The sequence below is a fragment of the Elgaria multicarinata genome, chromosome 1 (assembly GCF_023053635.1).
Source record: "Elgaria multicarinata webbii isolate HBS135686 ecotype San Diego chromosome 1, rElgMul1.1.pri, whole genome shotgun sequence".
In the NCBI taxonomy this organism is placed as follows: domain Eukaryota; kingdom Metazoa; phylum Chordata; class Lepidosauria; order Squamata; family Anguidae; genus Elgaria; species Elgaria multicarinata.
In genome coordinates, this window is record NC_086171.1 from 133982870 (window position 1) to 134007219 (window position 24350).

The window sequence follows — 24350 nt, forward strand, 5'->3', positions numbered from 1 at the left end:
ATTCTCCCATAACCATTAATAGGGTAGAGAAATGTCTTGCCTTTGAAGCTGGGTGTGACAAAATATGTAAGGTATTCTTTTAAAAAAAATGTCTACAGAAAACTTGCTTCAGAAAGCTACTAGATGCTTGTGGCCTTTCTTTGGATAATTCCACAACAAAGGCTATGGCTGAGCAAATCAAAATTCAGCTCTTCTTCCTGTATGCCGACATAAGGCAAGAAACACATTCAAAGCCAGCTGTTTAAGCAAACTGCCAATGGAAGATGAAATAACTTGTATTCCTCAGATGTGTGCTCAATATGGAGCTGTCTGGATGTCTTACAACTCAGTCATGGATCCTAATGCAAAATCTAACACACTAGGATATCATATGGCTTTGTGATTCTCTCTGGAGGAACTTAGAATTACAATGATTCATACTTGCTGTTCTTTCCATCTGTAAACAGGCACAGTAGCGTTAGTACATTGGTAGATTTCTTTGTATACTGTAGCGTTCAATAGCTTTTCATTTAAAAGATATTTTATTTTTGTTGTTTACACAGAAAGCTGCAGAACCAAATAACCCAAAGAATATAAGCAAGCTGTGGACAAATGCCTTTGGGATCAAGCAGTTTGAAAAGCTTTAATAAACAAATACAAATTCAAACCTCATAGCACACCTAGTTGTAACTGGGGACCAAAAGAATGATAACTAGAAAGAATCCTGACTTCCTAACTGGAAAGAATTCGGATTCATATTCTCATAATCTGAGAATCTACATTCAGTCAGTTCGCTGTTCCTGGAATATTATCACTCCACTTCTCTCTTGCTTATTATTTATGCATTTCCCTGAGAGAGCAGAAACCTTTCTTTTTGGAAATTCACTCACATTGAGGGTGGGTTTGCCTGTATTTGAGACTTCCCAAATTGGCCCCCAGTTTGGATGGCTTTAAAATGGGACTGGACAAATTTCTGGAAGAGAAGGCTATGTGCTGCCTCCAGTATCAGAGGTAGTAAGCCTATATGGCACATGGCACATCGGAGGGAGGGTGCTGTTGCACCTGTGTCCTGCTTGTGGATTCCTGGTCGACAGCTGGTTGACCACTGTGTGAACAGAGTTCTGGACTGGATGGACCCTTGGTCAGATCCACTATGGCTCTTCTTACGTTCTTACCCCCTCTCAAAAGAAGTCTCATTGGCTCTCATGGGTGTCTGGGTAAGACTTAATTTTCCTGGCTTCTCATCCCAATAGGATAATGTTATTGTAACCTTGCCTATTAAGCTACTAAACAATACTCGGTTATTCCTGCCTTCCCATGCTCTTTATCAAAACATAATCTACTCTACTGACACCCATCTTACCACATTGAAGATTGACATTGCCTTTCTCCCATCAATAGGTGCAGTAGAGAGTTTTACAGAGAGTTTTGAGATCTACTCCTATCCAAGCCAGCTAAGCATATAAAAATACCTTTAAGTCTAATGTATATTGTAGCCAATGTAGATTTTTACATATACATTACAGATGAGCAAAAAGCACTTCAGGGGAGCAACCCTATGGGCCATAAATGGCATCAGAGTGGCCCCAGGATGCAGGAGATTCCCCTTTCCCTAGCCATAGACAAAGCTATAACCTCAGAGGAAGAAATGCAAGAGGGGATTTGCCCCACCCCACTCATCCCAGACACAACAAGAAGCTCTTCTCCTAAGGTCTGATCTACAACCTTGGGAAGAAAGTGGAGAGAGAGGGAGGTGAGTGTGCCAGTGGGCGGGGCTAGATAAGGAGATACCATGGATCCACGTCCCAGCAAGGTAAGAGAGTTAGCTTAAAGACCCATTTAAATTAAAATGCACTTCAGGAAGAACACAGGCATATAAGCCTCTGTCATTCATCCCACCTTGTCTGGCTCCTTCCATTCATAAGTGACTGCATCCTTTAGGAATTTCCATTTATTTCAGCAGGGCTTAGGCAGGAGACTTTGCCAATGGATTGGCAAATGGACTGAACCGCCCAGAGAGATCCGGCTATTGGGCAGTATAGAAATGTAATTAATAAATAAATAAATAAATTGTGCCCCTGCCCCAGAGGTCAGATCACTGACTGTCCCATTCGAGCCTCATTAACAGCATCCAAAAATCATCATCTGATACCGCCACACCGCCATGGCTCATGAAAGAATAACTTGGCAGCAGGCATTTCAGTAAACAATCATAATCATCAACAGCACACATAATGAATCCAATAGCAGATTATGCAAGTAGGTTTTACACAAGTAGAAAAATCACACCACTGGGACCATAATCACGTGGGTGGCTTTGGGGTAAAAGCTACATTCTTTTGTATAAGAGGAACATGAATATGCCATGTATATTAAATTGTAAAGGAAAAGGTTTTTCCTTTGTCAAACAATAAGAATTAGTTGGCTCTTGTCCAGCAGTATCTTGTTTTCATGAGTGTTTTTAGTGTATGTAAAACTCGGAGACTTATAGTTTCCAACTTTATTTCTCCCTTTAGTATACTGCAACTTCTCACCCACTTACAGCAGATGGTGTAAGACCACAAACGAAAAACAGGTGTGGGTACTCACCTCTCTAAGAATATGCAATGGTTATTCAAAGCAGTTAAGGACTTAAGGACTTCTAAAAGACATATGTACATTCCAAACCAGTGATTAAAATGTGCAAGGTGGTTGTTGTTTTCCATACCTTGATGAACATTGTGTCACGTATCCGGTTTGTTACACTTCAGGTGACCGTATGAAAAGGAGGACAGGGCTCCTGTATCTTGAACAGTTTCATTGAAAGGGGAATTTCAGCAGGTGTCACTTGTATGCATGCAGCACCTGGTGAAATTCCCTCTTCATCACAACAGTTAAACCTACATAAGCCCTGACCTCTTTAGTATAGCTCCTGCAGCTTTAACTGTTGTTATGAAGCAGGAATTTCACCAGGTGTTGCAGGCATACAAATGACACCTGCTGAAATTTGCCTTTCAATAAAACTGTTCAAGATACAGGAGCCCTGTCCTCCTTTTCATATGGTCACCCTAGTCATACCCTAGACCTTGTTAGGACCATGTAGAGGCACACAAAAATCAACTTTCTTCAAGATAATTTCATATTGATACCTAATTCCTATTTGGAAATTGTTAAATTCTTTACCACAGTCATTTCCTTGTTGCATGTAGTTCCATAATTTAGCTATCTTCAAGTTAAGTACAGAATTAACTCTGGAGTTGCCATGACAATATTTCCTGTGGGGTTGTTCAAACACTATTTGAACTCAGGTTGTGTCTAAAAAATAGCATACTTCTGGATTTATCTAAAGAGCACAGGCTTTAATTTATATTTAGCCTTTATTTTTGAGAATTTTCTCCTTCCCTGAGGAGTGGGGGCAGTTTCAAATTTATTCAGAAAACTTGTGCCTTAGAAACTTGAGTAGTAGATAGACTACTCTATCTACTAGAAAGTACTACCTTCTTTACGTATTTTCTCCCATCTCCCTGGTAACCAGCCATGCTCTCCCCCATTCTAAATCCCCTCCCTCCTGGCCAACATGAAAAGCACATGTAAACAAACCTTATGAAGATAAAATGCCCCCCTCAAATATCACATTTTAAAAAATAAACTACAAGCATGTTCTGCTCCTACTAGGGCAAAACACAAACTAGACCTTCCCCCTGACCTGACACAACAAATCTTTCCCCAAAAGACACAATAGAAATGAAGAAACCTATGGCAAAACCTATGGTGGGACCTGAAAATACCTGTCAAACTGCTGGAGGTCACTTGTTAAATTGAAACTCCTAGAAATAAGCAATTTCTTACCCTTTCTATCTGAAAAAATGGCACAAACCTATGCTGTACTGCCAGGTTTCAGATCAATCCTGAAAGCCGTTTTCTGTGTATAAGCCATGAAAAACCTTGCCCCCTACTTTCTGGTTATAATGGTGGAATGTGATTTATCTGACTCACCCTTAACCCTTAGCTAGGGCTGGATCTGGGGGCCAAAGCCTAGGGGCCTGCAGCGTGTGTGTGTGTGTGTGTGTGTGTGTGTGTGTGTGTGTGTGTGTGTGTGTGCTTATCTGTACACAGATAAGCACCCACAAAGCAGCACATGCAGAAGCAAACTCCACGTCATTCTTGTAGGCCCTGTTCAGATGACACACTAAGCCACCATGAATCACTCAAAAATGCAGCCCATGGTTGCTTATCATGTCATGTGAGGGGAGAATTCTCTCCCCACGGCAGATAGATGACCCATGCCTGCTCACCACCTTCTGCAAGATGTTTGGCAGTTATCCACAATGGTTTCCATGTCACCTGACGAAAGCACCAGAGTTATTTTCGGCAAAAAATAAAATAAAAATTGGAGCAACCATAGAGTCTGATAGGAAGAGCAACCGCCACTTCCAGTGATGCTCTTGCTGCCACAGATATTTTAAGCTGGGGTGCCACCACCGAGAAGGCCCTGTTCATCCAGACTTCGTTAGGTGATGGTATAACCAAAAGTGCCTCCCCGGCAGAGCTCAATTCATGTTACTGGGAGAGGCAGCTTGAAAAATTGTTCATATTTTTCCAAATGTATGAATTTATTGTGCATTTTACTCCTATCAACTAAAGCATATTTGTGTGCATTTTTGAAAGGTATTAATTTTTTCATGCACATTTTTTTTTAGTGCAGACCCTTTTGAACACTTCGGGGGGGGGGGTTGGTTTTGTTGTTTGCTCCGCTAATCGCTTTGCATTGCAAGCTCAGGAAAGTATGGGCTTATACTACAGATTGCATTTCAGTCTGCATTCAGTAACAGGGGTAAATTGTAGTCCACAATGAACCAATTTCTCATACTTCATTAATGGAATATGTGTAGAGATCTAAAGTGGAACAGGGTGAAGGAAACTCAGGCAGCGATTCTTCATCTTGAGAATACAATACACATGCAAGTAGTGCTCCTACTTTCATCAGTGAAGCATGGGAGACTATGAAGGTGTTGGTGATCCTTTGTGTGTTAGCATAACTTTTATAAAGCACCAAAGCCTACTTCAGAAGCAGCTTTCTGGCAACCTTTGTCTAAGGAGAATGCTGTTGTTATTGATGGAGGTGCAGGCAAACTTCAGAATATAAAGATTTTGTTTGTTTGTTTGTTTGTTTGTTTGTTTTAAAAAATCTATACTGGTCTACTGTAGCTTGTGAATATTCTTTCGTGAAGAATTGCTGCTTGTGATTATCTGATCAGACACCTATACTTCAAACAGTCTTGCATCACTTTATTGAGCAAATGTCACTGACACGTAACCTATCTAGCAACACCCTGTTTCTTTCTTTTCAAGTCTTCATGTCCTGTGTGTGAGTGCTACTTTCTCTTAAGGTGAGAAGAGTCTATTCTATACCTCAATGTAGGATATTAGATTCGTCCTCACCTAAGTCTTATTTTATTATATTTTACATAATATATATTCAACAGTGGAAATATTACTGAGACCTGTCATTTCAGGGCTTAGATACAAGACTAATAGCTTATGATGTTCACCTTAATGAAGATGTGAGCATTAAAAGCCCTGAATTCTCTTCTGGCTCAGAGCCAAATAAGAATACCTGGTCTTTGTGTCAGAGACCAGCTTTGTCTCAGTAATCAGCCAAGTTTAAGTGAAATAGCCAGTTCTGGCTACTGAACAATGACATGGCTCACGCTGGATTTGTGTAACTATAATTGTTACACAATTATACATCACACCTTTTTTTTCCTGGTATGCACCCGTGATTTCCAATTCCGTTTCATTAGCGCATCAAGCGCTGGTCACTTTCATGTGCATGCATTGTTGCGCTATTTCACCTTGTTTACATTTTCACCTGCGCTGGCTCACACTTTCTGGTATTGCCGCCCTAGCCCGCCCCTTCTCCTTCCCCCTCCAGTTCATTGGTTCTTGTGGTTGATGGACATTCTGACGGATGTGGGCAACTTCCCCCCCCTTTCACTCTGTTTTTGTTGTCTAAAGTTTAGCGATTTAGCGTTTCATCAGCTGGGCACCTTGTACGGTGGAACAAAAAAAAAAATAAGGAAATTGAAACGGGTGGATGATAGAGCAATGAGAGTGGGGTTGGAGCAGCAAAAATCTGTTTGACTGACTTGGCATGCTAGAAGAGAACTGCCACCACCCTCCTCTTTCATCAGCAAGACTGTCCTTCAACGCAGATGCCCCCAAGAAGGGACGTTCTGTGACATAGTGCAATGACAGAAATACACAGTGATGGAAGGGTGGTTTTATCCCACATGGATAAAAAAATACCACACTTTCCCCACTCCAGAAAAACACAGAAAATGGAGGGGAAGAGACGAGATGACTGCAGGACAGGGACGACATCATGTGAGGGTCATGGGGCAAAACAGTAAACAAAGCAGGATGAAAGTGCAATAAAACGCTGGTGTGATGGAGTTCTTACACACCGTTTGGCATGTATTCTCTCAAATGAATGCCTCTCTCTCTTATAATTTCCTGACCATTGCTTGTTCTTGGTGAAACAAATAAAAAGTTTAATACTGAGGCCATAATAAGTAGTGGCTAAGGCGTTGGACTGGGAGTCGGGAGATCTGGGTTCTAGTCCCCACTCGGCCATGGAAACCCACTGGGTGACTTTGGGGCAGTCACATAATCTCAGCCCAACCTACCTCATAGAGTTGTTGTTGTGACGATAACATGGAGAGAAGGAGGATTATGTATACCACCTTGGGTTCCTCGGAAGAAAAAAGGCAGAATATAAATGGTAATAATAATAATAATAATAATAACAACAACAACAACAACAACAACAACTAGTTTTAAGACTTTTTGTGAAGTCCTCCCAAATATTTATCTTGTAACTTTTACCCAAATATTCCAGTGTGGTTTAGCTGATTACATTTATGTATTATTTCACACAACCAAAAGGAGCCCTGAAGCAATTTACAAGAGTAATACAATTTTAAAAATCCCACCAAATACAATATACAACAACATATTTACTAAAAACCATGCAAATTTACAAAACATCCTTCTAAAAAAATTGACACTAATGCTATTTTTCAGGCAATAGAGTATAAGTGATCAAAATGTTTTTTGAATTAAGTAGCTGTATAATTTTTATTTAGGTGAGATAGACAATTCATATACACACTTTGGGGTGAAACTCTGATCTGGAAACCTAAAGTGATTTACCAATAAACTCAATAAAGATTTGCAAACTGCTTGGTATGTATATACTTTAACAATTATAGAGTTACAATCCTCTTTGACCAATGTTACTATACTATAGTACTCTTCGTTGTTTAATATAAATAGATCAGAGTGGCTTTTTCATCTCAACACTACAAAAATGTTTGATTTGTTTGCTTTTAACATTAAAATAATGCTATAATTGCAGCAAGTATCTTGCTAAACTGAAAAAAAAACATATTTTTTTCCAGGTTAATTTGATGGCTTTTGGTGTCATTATCTATAAAGTATTTCAACAAACAGCCATGCTAAAACCAGAAGTTAGCTGCTATGAAAACATAAGGTAAATTTGAACTTCTTTAATGCATCAGTAGATTTTAACAAGTTTACAACAAATGTAATTCTTTAAATTGAAGCAATTGTTTACTGTTTAATAAGAAGGAAAATCTATCTTAAATTGTATTAAGGAGTTTCTCTTGCTGACCAATCCCTAAGGGTGCAATCGTATGCAACTGTACTCAGGTATAGGTCCCTTTATGTTCAACAGGACTTAGTGTCAGGTATGTGGATATAAGATTATAGCCTAACAGTGGAATCCTGGGCATGTCTGTTTGGAAGTTAAGTCCCACGAAGTTCAATCTGTTTTGGATAGGGATGGATGAATCTGCTAATTTCGGTTTCTCTTTTCTGCAATCTTATGTTGGATTGGATTGAATTTAAGAATCTCTCCGTCTTACATAAGAACATTGAGATTATTTTTTCAATTGGAGTGGGGATAGGAACAAAATTTGTAAACTTTTGTAAACTGCCCAGAGAGCTTTGTCTATGGGGCCATATATAAATGTAATAAATAAATAAATAAATAAAATTCATAAGTACTTTTGTGCAAATTTCTCTGGGTACAAGCATTTTTGTAGCCATTTTTGCATAATATTCACATTTCTTGCAAGCAACTTTCCTAACATAATGCATTTTATGTAACTTTTCCTAATATCCATATTTTTGTACACATTTTTTTGATTGGAGAACTCCACTGCAAAATTTAGAGGAAGAGGATGATTTCATTGAAGCAAGAATAACTCCACAAAGCATAAAGGGCCAGGAAATTTGAGGGGGAAATTACACTACCTGTCCATTTTAAAAAGTTTATTAAAATTCTTGAGTGAGAATATTTTCTGCAGAGTTTGATGGTGAGACAGTTTGTTGAAAGCTGTGCTTCAAATAGAATTACCATCTTTGTTCTTGATAAAGAATGCAACATTATGGGCAGGTTCGCACAACCGGGGAAGAAAAATAAGACACGGTGGCTTATTTTTCTGCCTGCATATGTTAGTTACACATCACCTAATGTCCATAATTATCCTTGCCAGGAACAGGTGGTCATGTCCTCCGAACCTTGCAAGCGTAGGTGGCAGGAGTAGCTTACGTGGTTTGTATGCCACCTCCGCTTTCCACCCTTATTTTCCTTCCCTGACTGCAAATTTGATCATTGTGAAGCAACCAACTTGAGGCCCAATCCAAGAACATGTGCAGTCTTGTGCATGTTTAGTCCGAAATAAGTCCTGTTAAGATCAGTGGGATTTACTCCCAGGTAAGCCTGCAGCCAAAGCCCAGTTTATTTCAGTAAGGGAGAGCTCAGTGTGAATGTGCTTAACTCTTCCATCAAAATCAATAGGGATTACAAACGCAACTCTTTGGCTTTGGCTTTCAGGATGATTCACCTTTATTTGGGGGGAACACAGAAATGGGGGCAGGGATTAGTCATTTAGTTCTTTCCCCAGATTTTTATTTTCCTTCATTTCATGGGCTGCCATGATTTTTCCATCAACTCATTCTCCTTAAAACTGATTTATAGAGACCTTGAAAACCGTTTGTGCTGGAAAACCTGGAGTGTGCTACAGGGACCATTGAAAACAACTTACTGTTTTTGTTGCTTAGGAACACTCCTGCAGTTTCAACTCACTGCACTAGATTTATAGTTAGGATTTAGCAATTCTTTGATTGATCACTTTTCTCTTGTTCCTCGCCCTATCAGCTCACACAGTGCGCTGTTTCTAATGAAGTCAAAAATTTATTCACGTCTGAGGGAGCAACACCAAAACGAGAGTGTGGAGATGGGGTGGGAGGAAGCTTTCTTGTGCAAAGGGAGTCCAGAAACCGCTGGACTGAAAATGAAAGAATAAACTAATCAGTAAGCCTATTTGCAAGACAACATGGTGTAATTTGTCAGAGTCCATGAGCAAAGCTGGGCATACTTCTATTACAATGTAACAAAGAGTGAGAGTGTGTGTACGAGAGAGATCAGGCAATTGATTTGTATGCTGTTTGGGCATCAGTATTCTAACCCTGCAACAATTTAAAGTTCTTTTGCATTGCAAAAGCAAAATCCTTTTACTATAAAGAGAAAGTCTGGTTTTACAGCCAGCACTATCTCCGAGGCTGAAACTGGGAAACAGCCAAAAGATCCCTTTGATGTCATGCACATGTGCTGACCTAAGAGCATACTATACATTTTTTCCAAGGTTTCTTAGGGGGTATACTTCATAACAGACATATGTTTTACCTTGGGGAATTACACTAACAGTAGATTTAAAATCAAATCATATGGCTCTGCAGTACACCAGAGAAAACAGATTTGAAGATTAAGACAGCCAGTGTTTTAAAAGCCATCCAGTTTTACTCCTTCTTCAGTGATTTTGCTATAAAAGGAAGAGGAAGAGATCGTTCTGGTAACAGCACTACAGCACACCCTAAAGTAGAAACCATGTCACTGCAATGCAGTTCTTGGGAATATTTCTCAACTGCAAAATAATACCAGTAGTGGTAATAATAATAACAAATAGTAGTAGTAATAGTAATAATAATAATAATAATAATAATAATAATAATAATAATAATAATAATGATGATGATGATGCTTTGTTAAGTATAACAATCCGATAGAAGAAAAGAAGGGAAATGCTAATTCTTCTGCTTCTGTCTAGGTCTTGTGCACGTGGGGCTCTTTCTCTCCTCTTTCTCCTTGGCGCTACCTGGATCTTTGGTGTACTCCACGTCATCCAGGGCTCAGTGGTCACAGCGTATCTTTTTACAATCTTCAATGCATTTCAAGGGCTCTTCATCTTCATATTTCTTTGTGTTTTGTCACGAAAAGTAAGTTCTCTCTCTCTCTCTCTCTCTCTCTCTCTCTCTCTCTTTTTCCCCTTAGGCATATTTTGTTAAATGTGCACACACGCTCAAACCAAAACCATGCTTAGAATTTGAAGACCAAAAAGGGTTTTTTAGATGGGGTGGGGTGGGGAAGTTATTAGCATCCCAACGTTCTCTTTTGACTCATTTGGACAAATCAACCCAAAACATTCAGGCCTGAAGATGCCCACCAACCTGGTGACAAGGGAGCAGGAGTGCAGAATATTATTGGACTACAACTCCCATCAGCCGCAGACAGCAAAGCCAATGGTGAGGGAGCATGGAGATGTAGTCCAACAACGGTTGGATGGCAACACGTTCCCCATCCCTGCCCTAAGCCAATCACCAAACTGAATTTCCGAACCAACTGAGCCAGCCTCCCTTTAAAAACTCTAACTTCAACCCATGTCATCGTGGGCAGAGCTGTATGGGTCCCTCCTGCTGCGGAGTGGTGCTGAATAAGCAAAAATTCATGCCCATTCAGCTCTCATAGTCGAATCTAGGAGAATTCAGAGTCAGTGCAACACTAACAGGCAACACATTAGGAGTACCTTTTGCACAGCAAGTCTCAAGCAAAAGCATGAGGGGGGGAAGTGTGCTCGAGGAGCGGTGGGCAAAAAGTCGACTTCTGATGTTTTGAATTTCAACTCCCATAAGACTATTAAGAATAGTCTTATGGGATAGGCTTACATTCTAATATAAAGAATATTAGAATGTAAGCCTATGCGGCAGGGTCTTGCTATTTTATTGTTTTACTCTGTACAGCACCATGTACATTGATGGTGCTATATAAATAAATAATAATAATAATAATAACCTTGCCAGCATGGCCAATGGCCAGGAATGCTGGGAACTGAAGTCCAAAACATCTGGAGTTCTACCTTCTGCCCACCCCGTGATAGAGCATAATTTTTCTGCTTTACTGCTCTCATACTCCCCCTGGGCAAGAGTAAAGAAGAGTTCTAGTTGTGAATTTCTTGCCTTCTCCCCAGTAGCAGCATCTATAGGAGCAGCATGCAAGGGAGAAGGCTTCTAAGGGCCGAACTAAACTTGACTGCAATTAATGTGCAATGAACGTGCATATTCTTTCTTATATAAACAACAGCTGCAGGGAAGCCTGAACAGCATTCAACCATAGGAAGTGGATAGGGGAAGTGTAATCTTTCTCTCCCTGCCACAGTCCTAACAAGACTCTCTTCTCTGAAGCTATTTGCATTTCAAGCAGCTCCAGTTAGCACCAAAACTTCAAGAACAACACACACCCCGCCCAAACCTTCCCTCTACCTTTTACATGGCATTATCCCACAAAAGATAGGAAAAGGACCAAACTGGACTTTAGATTAAATGCATGGTAGCATGTATGTAGGGATGTATTAAAATTTCATTTCTGATCGCAAATCATGACAGCATGTCCCATTCACAATCCCAAATGTGTGCAGAAGTGCTTTTTTTTTAAAGCAATGTTCCCAAATGCCCAAATTTGCAATCTCATTCAAAAAATGCATATTTCCCCCAAAATACACACATTCAAGCTTTAATCAGTGAGTGGAGTTTTTGGGGGAAATGCTCAGAAATGTGCCTTTTCCATTCGAAATGTCCTCTTTTCCAACTCAAATGAGTTGAAAAACAGGTCGAAAATGAAAATGGGAGTGAGCCAGTGAGTTTTCTGAGAATTTAGGTGAGCTTCAGAATCACTGGTTCTCCCATCCCTATGAAAGTGTCATTTTATACATCAATTACAGGGTAATTTTTGTCAGGACCAAGACAAGAGAAGGAAGGGTTAACCTCCCCCCACATCCAGTTCATCCCACAGCCCATGGCAGCAATGGCTGTTTAAAACTACAGGTATATTAAATGCTAAAATTGGGTAACCTGTGGCTTTCCAAATGATATTCAATTCCAGCTCCCATCATCCACAACCAGCATGGCCAGTGATCAGGAATGATGTGACATGGACTCCAACAACATCTGGAGGGTGGCAGTTTGGCCACCCGTGATCTACCTGAGTTAGGCAATGCAGTGGGGCGGGGAGGGGGGGAATCTGACTGTTTGTTGTATTTATTTTTATCAAAAGAGCAGACAGAGATAACAAATCCAAGAAGGTAGGAATCATACATTTCGTTAAACTATGTTAAGTGTGACAGACAGCTTATATGCCTGGGGTCACTGCTGCCTGAACGAGAGATAAGAAAATACAGAATGAATCTAAAGTTCTCTCTCCCTTCCTCTCAACAATGGTTTTGAGCAAAAACCAAGAATTTTGAGTTAAAACATGGGAGTTTCCATCTCTCTCCACCAGGAGCCTCCTGGAATGCGGAACAGATATGGAGCATGCTGGTAGTAAATTGTGTAGAGAATTCTTGCAAACATTATTGTCTGCACAGGAATCAGTCAGAAAAGCTGTTTTCAGCAGGGCCATCAGGGTACTCATATAAATATGTGATCTGGTCCCAGAAGAGAGAAAGAAAGACAATCTAATCAGAGGTAGAGAATCTGATGGAACCACACCACCATCACAGACATATTAACTTGGCAGTTCTATTTATTTCAATGGGCCATAGTTACAAGTAAGTGTATTAAGGAGTGCAGCCGTACATGAATAAAGTAATTCATGCACATACATAATTCACAATCATGTCCTAAGACTACGAAATCTGATTTACGTCTCGCAGATCTGGGATTTAAGAAGCAAGGCATTTCAGATTGTACAGCAGTAATCCTATGAAATAATTAAAGAGGTTTACTAACTATAGTCATCTGATTCTGGATTGAAGCCTTTGTGTAAGACTCTGTAGCTTGCATTCTGAAAGCCCCCTCAGCATCTTTCCTAATCCCCTCCAAGGCCAAATTATGTAAAACCTTTATAAAGGAATAAACCACACTCTCTGGAAGATGCTTAAAATACATATATTTACCTGTTAATAAGCCAATGTGTTCATCTCATCTTTTCATTTCAGATCCAGGATGAATACTCCAGGTTGTTCAGAAATGTCCCTTGCTGTTTTGGATGCTTAAGGTAAATTGATGGAAAGCTAAGATGAGCAGCACCATGGAAGAAAGGAGAAAACGAGAGGCTTTAGAAAAATTGCTATATTGTGAAAGTATGAAATGAGCTACTGAGCTGTCATCTCTCTTAAATCAATTACTTTCTCTCCAGTATAGGTATTGTACTTAAATGTGCACTCAGGCACACTATATTGTGTACAAACTGCATATCTGTACAAGACAGACTGGTTTATTGTGTAACAAATAAGGCTTCTAAAGGAGCCCAGGACTCTTCAGGGCTAATGGCTGTAGCTCAGAAGGGGCTGAAACCAATGCGCAAAGCCGTTTTTGTCAGTAGCTTTGCTATTAATGTCATACCCGCTGACTCGGAAATGAAAATAATTTTGCTTATTGCTGTTTAAAGAGAGTAAATTCCATTAGAGTGTTAATAAAAAGGTTTTACTTTTATCAAAACTCAGTGTCCCCTGTTGAAAACAGCTGGATTAAAAATTAGATTGTATGCAGTTTTTGTGTTCTCATCACATTCGGGGGTTCATTTGAACCTCTCATTCTTTGAAGGGAGGGGTCTGTCTCCCCCTGCCCCAATGATAGCATACACTAGGTACACATTCGGCAGCCATTTGATGGGATTCTATGTGTTTGCATAGATAGGGCTCCTATACTCATGGAAAAATAAGCCATTTCCCTTTGCACGGAAGTGTCCTATGCACATATGTCAGTAAGTACATGTTCACACATTCACACATCCAGTGAAAATGCACCTGCCAGTGAGGTAGGATTGGCACACATTATTAGCAGGTGCAAGGACTAACCAGCACAATCCTAACCCCTCCAAAGATGCTTTCAATTTGTGAAGGGGTTCATATGGACCCTCCTTTGGCCTTGTTCTGCAACAGTGTGAAAATACAAGGACATACACAAAGTACACCCTGAGATATTATTTGTGTAACTGATGATACATACAGCAGCTGTCCAATCCATGCATTCACACCAGTAGCTCTTTACAAACATTCAAAGTGTATTTAACACCACCGCTACAGTAACAGGATCTGCCCCAACCTTTGTGCATTTGTTTAAATTTCTGAAGACAGCCTACACACAAATCCAAGGATCAAACTAATTATATTAATTGCATAACATGAAGCTAAGGCTTTTAAAAAAACAACAACTCTAGAATAAGTGTATGCAGCCCCAATCCAAATTGGGACAATTATACACAAGGAGGAGAGGATTAAACCTGATGCCAACTGAGCCTTTTTTAAAACAAAACAAAACTCATGCATGGTAGAGGTATCAGGTAGAGACTGCAGAACTCGCAGGGTGCTCATCCTGCAAGTTTGCCAAGCCCTGCTCAGCCAGCCCTGGTCTGGGGAGCTGACCCAGATGAGCACTCAGCAAAACGCACTTTCCAGGGCCTCTGAAAAGTGTGCAATTCCCCCAGCATGCCATTATTGTGGCTGTGGGAATTGCACACTTTCTGGAGACCCTAGTGCACTTTGCCCTCCTCCTCGATATAAATTGTGGCCTTAAAGGTCCTCTTAAAACTTTGCATTAAGAGGGCCTGTAAGACCCCGATCGGCATGGGGAGAGGCAAAGCATGTTTTACAGGGCCTCTGGAAAGTGCGCAATTCCCCCAGCTATGTTAATAGCATGTTGGGGGGTATTGTACAATTTCTAGAGGCCCCAGAAAGTGGGGTTTGCCTCCTCAACCTGCACCAATCGGGGTCTTAAAAGCCCTCTTAATGCAAAGTTTTAAGGGGGGCCTTTAAAGCAATGATTGGTATGGGGGGATGTATTTTCCCCCTCCACTCTAATGGTAGCCGCCCTGTTAATAGGTACTTTAAGGCCCCCATCTGTGTGGAGGAGGGAGAGAAATGCAGTTTCCCAAACCCTTTGTCCTCTACTCTGGCATTAGAGTAGAGAGAGAAAATACGCAATTTCCCCAGCCTTGGGGAAATTCTGTATTTTCCCCTGTTGTGTTAATGGTGGCCAACATTAATGCAAAAAGGAAAAGGAAAATGGAGCAGAACTGCAGAGTTGGGATTCACAGGCACATCCACCTGGGCTTGTGAGGGCTAGTTGTGGGGGGTGTCTGCTGCCCTCATGGGCCCAGGTGGATTTTCACCGCAATGCTACTTTCAGGAAGCAAATAGTGGGAGGGAAGTTTAAAAACCTCTTCCTGGTTAGGGATGTATGAAAAAATTGTTTCAGTTCATTTTTTATCAAGATTTACCCAGTTCGCCACTTTCAGATCAAACACAGTCTGTGGTCAAAGTCAGTACATTTTCGATTTTGCAGTGTGATTTGCAAACCAAAAAAAAAGCTAACAGCATGCGTACACTTGAAAAAATGCACAAGAAACAAATGTGTACTGTTGAAAAATGTACACAAACATGTTTAAATCAATGGGAAAAGACTCTATACCTTTCAAAGATGTATACAATGGATCTGTACATTTGGAAAAATCTGCATGAAAATATGCACAGATTTTAATATGGAACGAAAAAAGCAAAGCTCACAATCTGATATTGACTCAAGTCAGAACAACCTTAAAACTGGAATTTGGAGAACTTAGTAAGCTCATGTTTTCCTGATTTGCACATCTTTTTTCTTAGTGCACATGAATTGGGGCCACAACTACTTAATCTAAACAACAACAAAAAAGACCTCAGGTACACAATTAACATAATACGTAGCTTGAACCTCAGGTAACCCACTTTCTGTGCCCTTCTGCTAGGTTGGAATTAAACATCATAAGGCAAACACAGCATTCCAAATCTGTGTTTGCTTTGAATTGTTGTTGGCATGGAAAAGGCATTTGCAAAGGAGAACCATAAAAAAGGAGGGGGTATTTAGTAGGGGTGTGCACGGATCCCCGCTCCGCTTCTCTTCCAGATCCACAATTTGCGGATCGGGCCGCTTCACTCCGCCCCCGCTCCGCCTATGTCCGCTCCGCTCTGCTGCGGAGCTCCAGATCCGGATCGGAGCTCCGTTTTTTCCCCCCATTGGCTTGCATTAAGCTAAAAAAGTATACAACTTTTTTTCTGTTAAAGTTAGAAACCTCAAACTCGCCACCATGACACCTCATGGATGTATACACACACACGCCAAGACTCAAGGCAGTCCCATCATCCCCTGATTTTTGAGGAATTTATGAAAATCCAACACCCCATTCACACCCCTTTCTATAGCTCCGTCAATTTGCACATTAGAAAGTTACCTCAAACTCGGCACCATGACAGCTTATCCAGGGATACACATGCATGCCAAGACTCAAGGCAGTCACATCATCTCCTGATTTTTGGGGAATTTATTAAAATCGGGCACCCCATTTGCAGACGTGGACTGTTCTCTGACATTTGGACAGATAAAAAAAAGGGAAGTGGGCACACTCACAGATGCCATCTAGACCCACAATCATGCCAAGGTATAAGGCAATCCCATCATCCCCTGATTTTTGGCGGGGCTTAAACCTGCAGACAGCTCAATGGGGCCATTTCAAAGGAAATCCCAAGATGTCATGAATTGGGAAGTAGAGATCATCAACATAATATGAATCTTCTTCCACACTTGAAAAATGGATTTGGAACTTCCAAAACTCCAAGTGAGCGCAGGAAGGACTTCTCCCCTGAGTCAAAGCCAGACACAAACCATCCCTGCAAGGCGGGCAGGGGAGGAGGGAGGGAAGGCAGGCAGGCAGCAGACATTTCTGGGGGCATAAGGAAGTGAGCCAAGGATAAGCCAGTAATGCATATAAAATGGAAATAAATAAATAAACGAAGGAGGGGTGGAATTAAAAGCAGCAGTGTTGCTGAATAAACAACAAGAAGAACTTTTTTAAAAAGGCTACATTTGTCTTTTACCAGTAAGAGGGGGACGTGCCCAGGGGAGGGGGAAGCATCTGCCAATTTGACTGGTCCTAGTAGTGACCAGTCTTTTAAGAAGGAACACTCTCAGTTCAACTCATGAAAGCCATTGCTTCACCACTTTGGAGGACTGAGACCCAGTCTTAAGAAGTAACGCTCTCACTTCAACTCAGGAAAGGCATTGCTACACCGGGTTACTCTCTTTGGAGGGCTCTGATGGCCCTCCAAGTACAGGAGAGAGTGAGGGCATGTCCACATGGCATGCCCTAGGGGAGCTCATCCCCTTGCACCACATCTTTTCAGTTGTTCCCCAAAGTTAGGGTGGGTAGCAGTGCTCTCTTATTATTGGCTTAGTATATGATTTCAGGTTGTGTTTGTGCATTTGGTGGGGCTACTGTTTTAAAAAAACACTGGGAAAAGTCCGTTCAGACTAAGAAAGAGAAGTTCCCAGAATCCCAAGTTACCCGTTTTGCCTATCCCCTCCTCCAACTTTGGGATCATGTGATCATGACCAGGAGTTGACTCTGCCCCTCAGCCCTTCGGAAAAGGTATTTTTCCCGTCGTTTTTTTTAAAAATTCTAGCAAGCGAACCGCAGCACGCAGAGAGCTGAGAGTAGGCTCAAAATGACCCCCATCCGTGACTCTCTAAGCACAAGAAGTTTCAGAAAGATAGCTTAAAAAACAACATAGTTATCCCCTTTTCTTTTCCGCAATGCAATCCTATGGGCGAAATGTTTCAAAATGGCGATCGGATCGGTCCACGGAAAGAGAAGCGCTCCAAAAATGGGTGCTTCTCTTCGCCTTGCTTCTAGGGGTCCGCGGTCCACTTCTGCTCCGCCTCTGGGCAAGGCGGAGCAAGCCAATTCGCTCCTGCTTCTACGCTTCTAATCGGAGCGGAGCACATGCCTAGTATTTAGCCCTGTGTACAAGCACCCATTATCTCTCTCCTCAACCCCAGCAGAGGCCTGCTCAGGCTGTTTTTAAACTTCTCACTCCCTTCCACCCTTGCAAGCAGGAGGACTGGAAATAAACTCAGCAGGGGGGTGGGGGTGTCATAAGGATATTTGAAGGACAGAATTTGTGAGAACTGTTATGTATCGCATCCTCTACAAATATTCTTTTTCTCATCTAACCCTTTAGTTCCACTCTTCTCACAAAAACAAAGCATGAAGTGCTTACTTGATCAGACAGTTGGGAGACTTAGATGTACTGTTGTTGCTCTGCTGATATTTGAAAGAAATTTGGTTTACACTTTTGTGGGGCAGGGGAGTGGACTTATGCACCCTGTTGAAGTATAAAAATAAACAATGCTAGGAAATCAAGCCCATGCATCAGAACGTTTGTGAGACTTTATTGTAAATGCAACAGGGACTGGTCTTCCACCCAGCCCTTAACCCCACTTTTGAAAAGTGCTCGGGGGGGGGGGCAGGGAATGGAATCCTGCTTGATTAGGGTGACCATATGAAAAGGAGGACACGGCTCCTGTATCTTTAACAGTTGCATAGAAAAGGGAATTTCTGCAGGTGTCATTTGTATATATGGAGAACCTGGTGAAATTCCCTCTTCATCTCAACAGTAAAAGTGCAGCAGCTATACTAGAGTGACCAGATTTAAAAGAGGGCAGGGCACTTGTAGCTTTAACTGTTGTGATGAATGGGAAATTTCACCAGGTTCTCCATATATACAAATGACACCTGCAGAAATTCCCTTTTCAATACAACTGTTAATAATACAGGAGCCCTGTCCTCCTTTTCATATGGTCACCCTATGCTTGATGCATCAGGCGAGGACAAAGGTATTGGTAGAAAAGTAATTCAGGCAATGCAGCCCTTGCATCCTCCTGCTGGCTTGAAATGTTGGGGTGTTCTGGCGGATCTCTGGGTTGTGATATGGCAACCCTAATGAGTACAGTAGAGAAGTGCAGAGCCTCTAAAAATAGAGAAGAATAAAAACAAAACTTTTAAAATATTTTGAATTTATTTATTTTTAAATGGTAAAGCCCTAGGATGGAAGGAGGGGTGTCTTTACGATGCCATGTTGGAAAGGGATCAGCTCTAAAGCCTATAGCATTGCTGCTGTGAAGCTAAATCAATAAAGCTAGACAGGGCAAGAGGAGGCGTGGGCTATCAAACCAGAAAACCGCAATGCCAGCTGCCATTCCATTGTCAAGCCCACCCCCGCCCTGTGTTCCCACACTTACACAACAAAAACAACAACAGACTCAGCCTCTCTCTGAACTCCATCTCTGCCATCTTCAGTAGCCAATTGCAGCTTTTTCTCTATGCCCACTGGATAACCTGGAGCAAAGGTAAAAGTCGCCATAAATCGAGAGTTTGAAACAGTTTTGAGAGGGAAACCCCGATGTGGCTGCAAGTTGGCTCCTCCATCATTTAACAATGCAGCACCACTGCGCAGCCACCATGGAGTTAATAGACACAACTGCTTTCCAATAGAGGATGATGACACTCCTGTACGCACACATCCAGTACAGTATTCATGGTCTTCACAGCAGAAAAGGTAATGTCATTGAGAGAATGGGAGATAGTGACCAAGGCCCTAAACAAAGATCTAAGAATTTGGAAAAAAAAATGCCATCTTATCAGGGGAAATTAGTAAAAAAAAGAAAAAAAACCTCTTGGCTACAACTGCAACTCAGTGAGGACAGCAAGATATTCACGAAACCTGCAACACTGAAATTTGGAACTATTTATTTGTTGATTTTATTTAAAACATTTTTTGGGGCACCTCTCAAGGCAAAAGCCCTCTCACTGTGTCTCACAACAATAAATTACATAAAAACAGTTAAAATAATAAAAGTGATAAAACATAAGCACAATCCTGATCCGGCTCAACCTCCTCCACAACAGATATTTATTTATTTTAAAATCACCTATGTACAGGTAAACTCTATGACAAATATAATATCTTGTTTGGTCCTGAAGTCCTATAAGGCAACTTCCTATGAATGTGCAAGCCAACTTGTATAAAGCAATCAGTTTCCACTTAGAACTCTCTGGTAGACTGATTTCAAGGAATCAAAACTCATTTGAAATCTACAAATAACAAAGAGTTTTTCAGAAGTGCCCAATCTCTCCAGGAGGGTTTGGTAGAAAACAAAATTTAGAGGACCATGAAAATGACAGGTGATCATAAATGCTTAGATTTTGATAGAAAATTGTTTGCTTTTGGAATGAAACAAATCCTTTCTATTAAACACATCAAAGACAGCATTGCTTTTTCAAATACCAGAGTATCTGACTTCCTGAGTAGAGTAATAAAAAAAATTCTGAGTTAACAAACGCTCGATTGTTCTCAAAGTAATTCCCCCCTCCCAACTTCACTATTATATCCTGTATGTGGAACTATTTCAAAGACTCTACAGCAAGTAGGGGACTAGGGGTTAATTATCCTCACCATGAACAAAATGCTAGAAAGTGCAGAACAGAACCCCTGTAATCATTGCCTGATGTGAACAAGTTTAAGCTTCCGCCACCAATTGTATGTGTGTGTGTGTGTGTGTGTATATATATATATATATATATATATATATATATATATATATATCGCACACACGCACAAACACACACATATGTCAAAATTACACTAAGGCCTACTTCTTCTTGGGGTGGTAAATTTGTGTCTGGGATATACCATTTCATATATCCAGTGGAGACTCACATAACCGAATGTTCCTTTATGCAAACAAACACACAAAACCTTTGTCACATGGAAAAGTACTATATTAGTGAAAGGGATGGGATGGGCAAACTTCAAACTTATGGAATCTATGTTGAATTGTATTAGAACCTCAAGATCCACCAACCACAGCCAGGTGCAAAAGACATCCACATTGAATTAAAGCATTGTGAGCCCAGGAATGTTTTCAGTGTTGAACTGAGCTCACAATCCTACTGTACATTATATCCACTCTTGGTCACGGCAGCAATCACTGCTGCTTTCTTTCTTTCAGCACTGGATTTTATGTGTGTGGTGATAGATATACCCCATGCGTGTGGTGATAGATGGATACTCAAGAGAGAGACGTTTTTGTATTTGTGTGTTATTTTCTTCTTTTCTTTTGGTACGGAGTAGCATTCAGTTATGTAAGCCCACAGTGCCAACCCAATCACAGGTTTACTACCTTAGTGAATACTAAGCCTAATAGTCTCAAAGTTTCTTTTCCTAACTCTTCAATTTTCTACCAAATAACAACTTCCTAGTGTGGCTCATTTATTCTAACATTCAAGCCACTTGGTAGCCAAAGGATTATAATGTTAATATCAAGTGATCATTATTTTACCTTTCAAAGAAACACTTCTCTCCAGATACAGTGTTGCAAAGGGATTATTCAATAATCACCCATATTCTGGGTCTGGGGGGGTCATATACTTTTTTAAGCACACAGTTATTCCCTTATATTCCTTCCTATACCTCATCGACGCACCCCACCTATCCCAGCAAGGCTTTAAGCATCTCAACAGGGCCTCCACTTGATTCACCACAACACAACCAACAAAATCTGGTTTGCAACCACACTTCTCACTCACGGCGATTAGATCTTTGTGTGTGGTGATAGATTTGTTCCATATGTGGTGATAGCTGGATACACAAGAGAGGGAATTTTTTAGTAGTGACACTTAGGCTGTGAAATTAAAATTCTCTGCTCTAGGAAGCTCGGTTGATCCTGTTCCTTTTGCCTTTAGTAGACATGTCAAATATCACTGTTCAGCTGTGTGTCTGAGCTGGGCAAAGCTTGAATGCTGCAAATACAGCTCATCCTCCTTGCTGTCACTCCCAAAGAGCACTGAGAGGAAATCCAAGGAGGACTAGCCTCAACTTGCCTCATAGTCTCCCTGTGGGCAGCTGACTGGACTGAGCATACAGAAAAAAAGAAAGTAAAGGGAGGGGGGGTTGACAGCTGCAAAGAAGATGCTGACCCATTTCAAGAGGGCAGCCCCCATTGAAGACTTTTTGCCAAAAGTCCCTTCACATATTGGACTTGGCATGATGCAGACTGTGGCCACCTTACTGTGTGGGTTAATGAATACATACAGGCTCTGTGAATTTATCCTATCTGATGCATTATTACAAGGTCCAGAATATAACGTACAAAAAAAATACTAAGATCTGCAAACAAACACACACACACACACACACACCTGAGAAGATAAAATGTCAACCAGCTTGTCAACTGTTAGACTTTTTGATTGGATCAACATAAGTCAAGACATGGCCACATCTTTCCTGACTGGAAAAGCTATTTATAAACAAAATAAGTAGCAGAGAAAATAAAGCATGCTCAATACACTGACTCTCCATTTATCCTTAGCTAAAATGCCAGCAAAACAAAGTTGTCCAAAACAATCTGCTTTCTTCATGTTGTGCTCCTGATATAAGCCATGGTGATCTTATTTACTTTAGCAGACTTCCCCTAATCCACCTTGTACAAAACAATTTAGCCATGGTAAAGTTACACACATGATTTTCTTGTGAAATACAACCCTATCTCTTTCAAGAGGGTGTTTCTATTCTGCTTCTGATCCAGTGATAATTCTTAAGAGCAGGAAATGTCTTGTGTACATAAGAACATAAGAAGAGCCCTGCTGGATCAGACCATGGGCTTTTCTAGTCCAGTATTCTGTTCACACTGTGGTAGGGTGACCATATTTGGGAAACCAAAAAGGAGGACACCTAGTGTGTGTGTGGGGAAGCAGCTTTCTGAGTCCTGCAGAAAGTACGTTATTCCCCCGCCACCTTAAAGAACCCGATTGGAGTGGAGGAGGGGAAAGGATTTCATTCTGCATCACCACCATCCACTCCAATTGGGGCCTTTTCTATAATGTCCACGAATGACCCACTTTCCACTTTAAGACCTCAATTGGAGCTCGGGGTGGGGGAATGATGTGCCTCAAGAAAGCATGTCATTCCCTCCTGCCATGCTAATGGCAGCCTTAAAGGGGAAGGTGTGTCATTCCAGGACATTATTGAAAATTATAGAAAATCCGCCCTGACACCATGGAAAGAACAAAAACCAGGACAAATCCGGGAAAATCCTGACAGTTGGTCACCCTACACTGTGGCCAACCAGTTGCCCATGGGAAGCCCACAAGCAAGCTATGAATGCAATAGTACCCTCCTACTCATGTTCCCAGAAATTGACATACAAAGGCATATTGCTCTAACACTGTAGTTAATATATAACCATTATGAATAGCAGGCATTGATAAACTTATCTTCCAGGAATTTGCCTGATCACCTTTTAAACCCATCCAAGTTGGTGACCATCACTGCATCTTGTGATACCAAATTCCATAGTTTAATAATGTATGATGTGAAGAATTAATTCCTTTTATCGGTCCTGAATTTCCCACCATTCAGCTTCATCAGATGACTCTGGGTTCGAGTATTATTATAAGAGAGGGGGGAAAACACCTCCCTATCCACTTTCTCCACACCATACCTAGATTTATACATCTCTATCATGTCTTCCCCTGCCCCCGCCACACACACACACACACACACACACACACACACACACACTTTTTTAAAGCTAAATGGCCTAAATCACAGTAACCCTTCCTGTGGGAGTTGCTCCAGCACCTTGTTTTTGTTGGTATAGCTTGAGTAAGAAGAAAGTTCTCAAGAGAGAAAATCCAGTGCTCCAAACCAGTAATAGTTATTGACCTTAGGTGTTATTGCTAAAATTCCAGGCTCAAAAATATGAACCTCAAGACCTTTGCTTAAAGATTTGGCTTGCCCAACTGACAGTCTGGCTGAGGCCTCAAGAGCACCTAAAGCAAATCAGTTACCCCTTAACACCCTTTAACCATTATAAGCCAATCTATAATTGCATAGCACATAGCTCATGTTTATCCTTTTATTTACTCTAGTGTGAATGTGTGTAGTCCCAGTTTGGATCAGGGCCACCACACTCCAGGACAGGAGGTTTAAACCTTTCCCCCAGTTCCTTTTCTGAAATCTTCTGGCCATGTCCTGCCTGTTGGGGGGCAAGGTTAACAGAATGAAAAAAAACCCTCAATTGATGCCACTGGATACTTTTGTTAACCCCCTTTTTTTGTTAACCCTCCTTTCGTGGGGGTGGGGGATTTGGAGGAGCAA

The 24350-nt window shown here is 41.1% G+C and overlaps 1 protein-coding gene across 1 annotated transcript in view; it reads left to right on the plus strand.

The window, feature by feature from the left end:
• ADGRL4 (adhesion G protein-coupled receptor L4) overlaps positions 1-13810 on the plus strand; it is a 113415-nt gene extending 99605 nt beyond the window's left edge. The window contains exons 14-16 of the mRNA XM_063137030.1: positions 7422-7513; positions 10155-10323; positions 13317-13810. Of these exons, the coding sequence (XP_062993100.1) occupies positions 7422-7513; positions 10155-10323; positions 13317-13379 (324 nt within the window). The 3' untranslated portion in view covers positions 13380-13810. The remainder of the gene's footprint in view (positions 1-7421; positions 7514-10154; positions 10324-13316) is intronic.
• The last annotated feature ends 10540 nt before the right edge of the window (positions 13811-24350 follow it).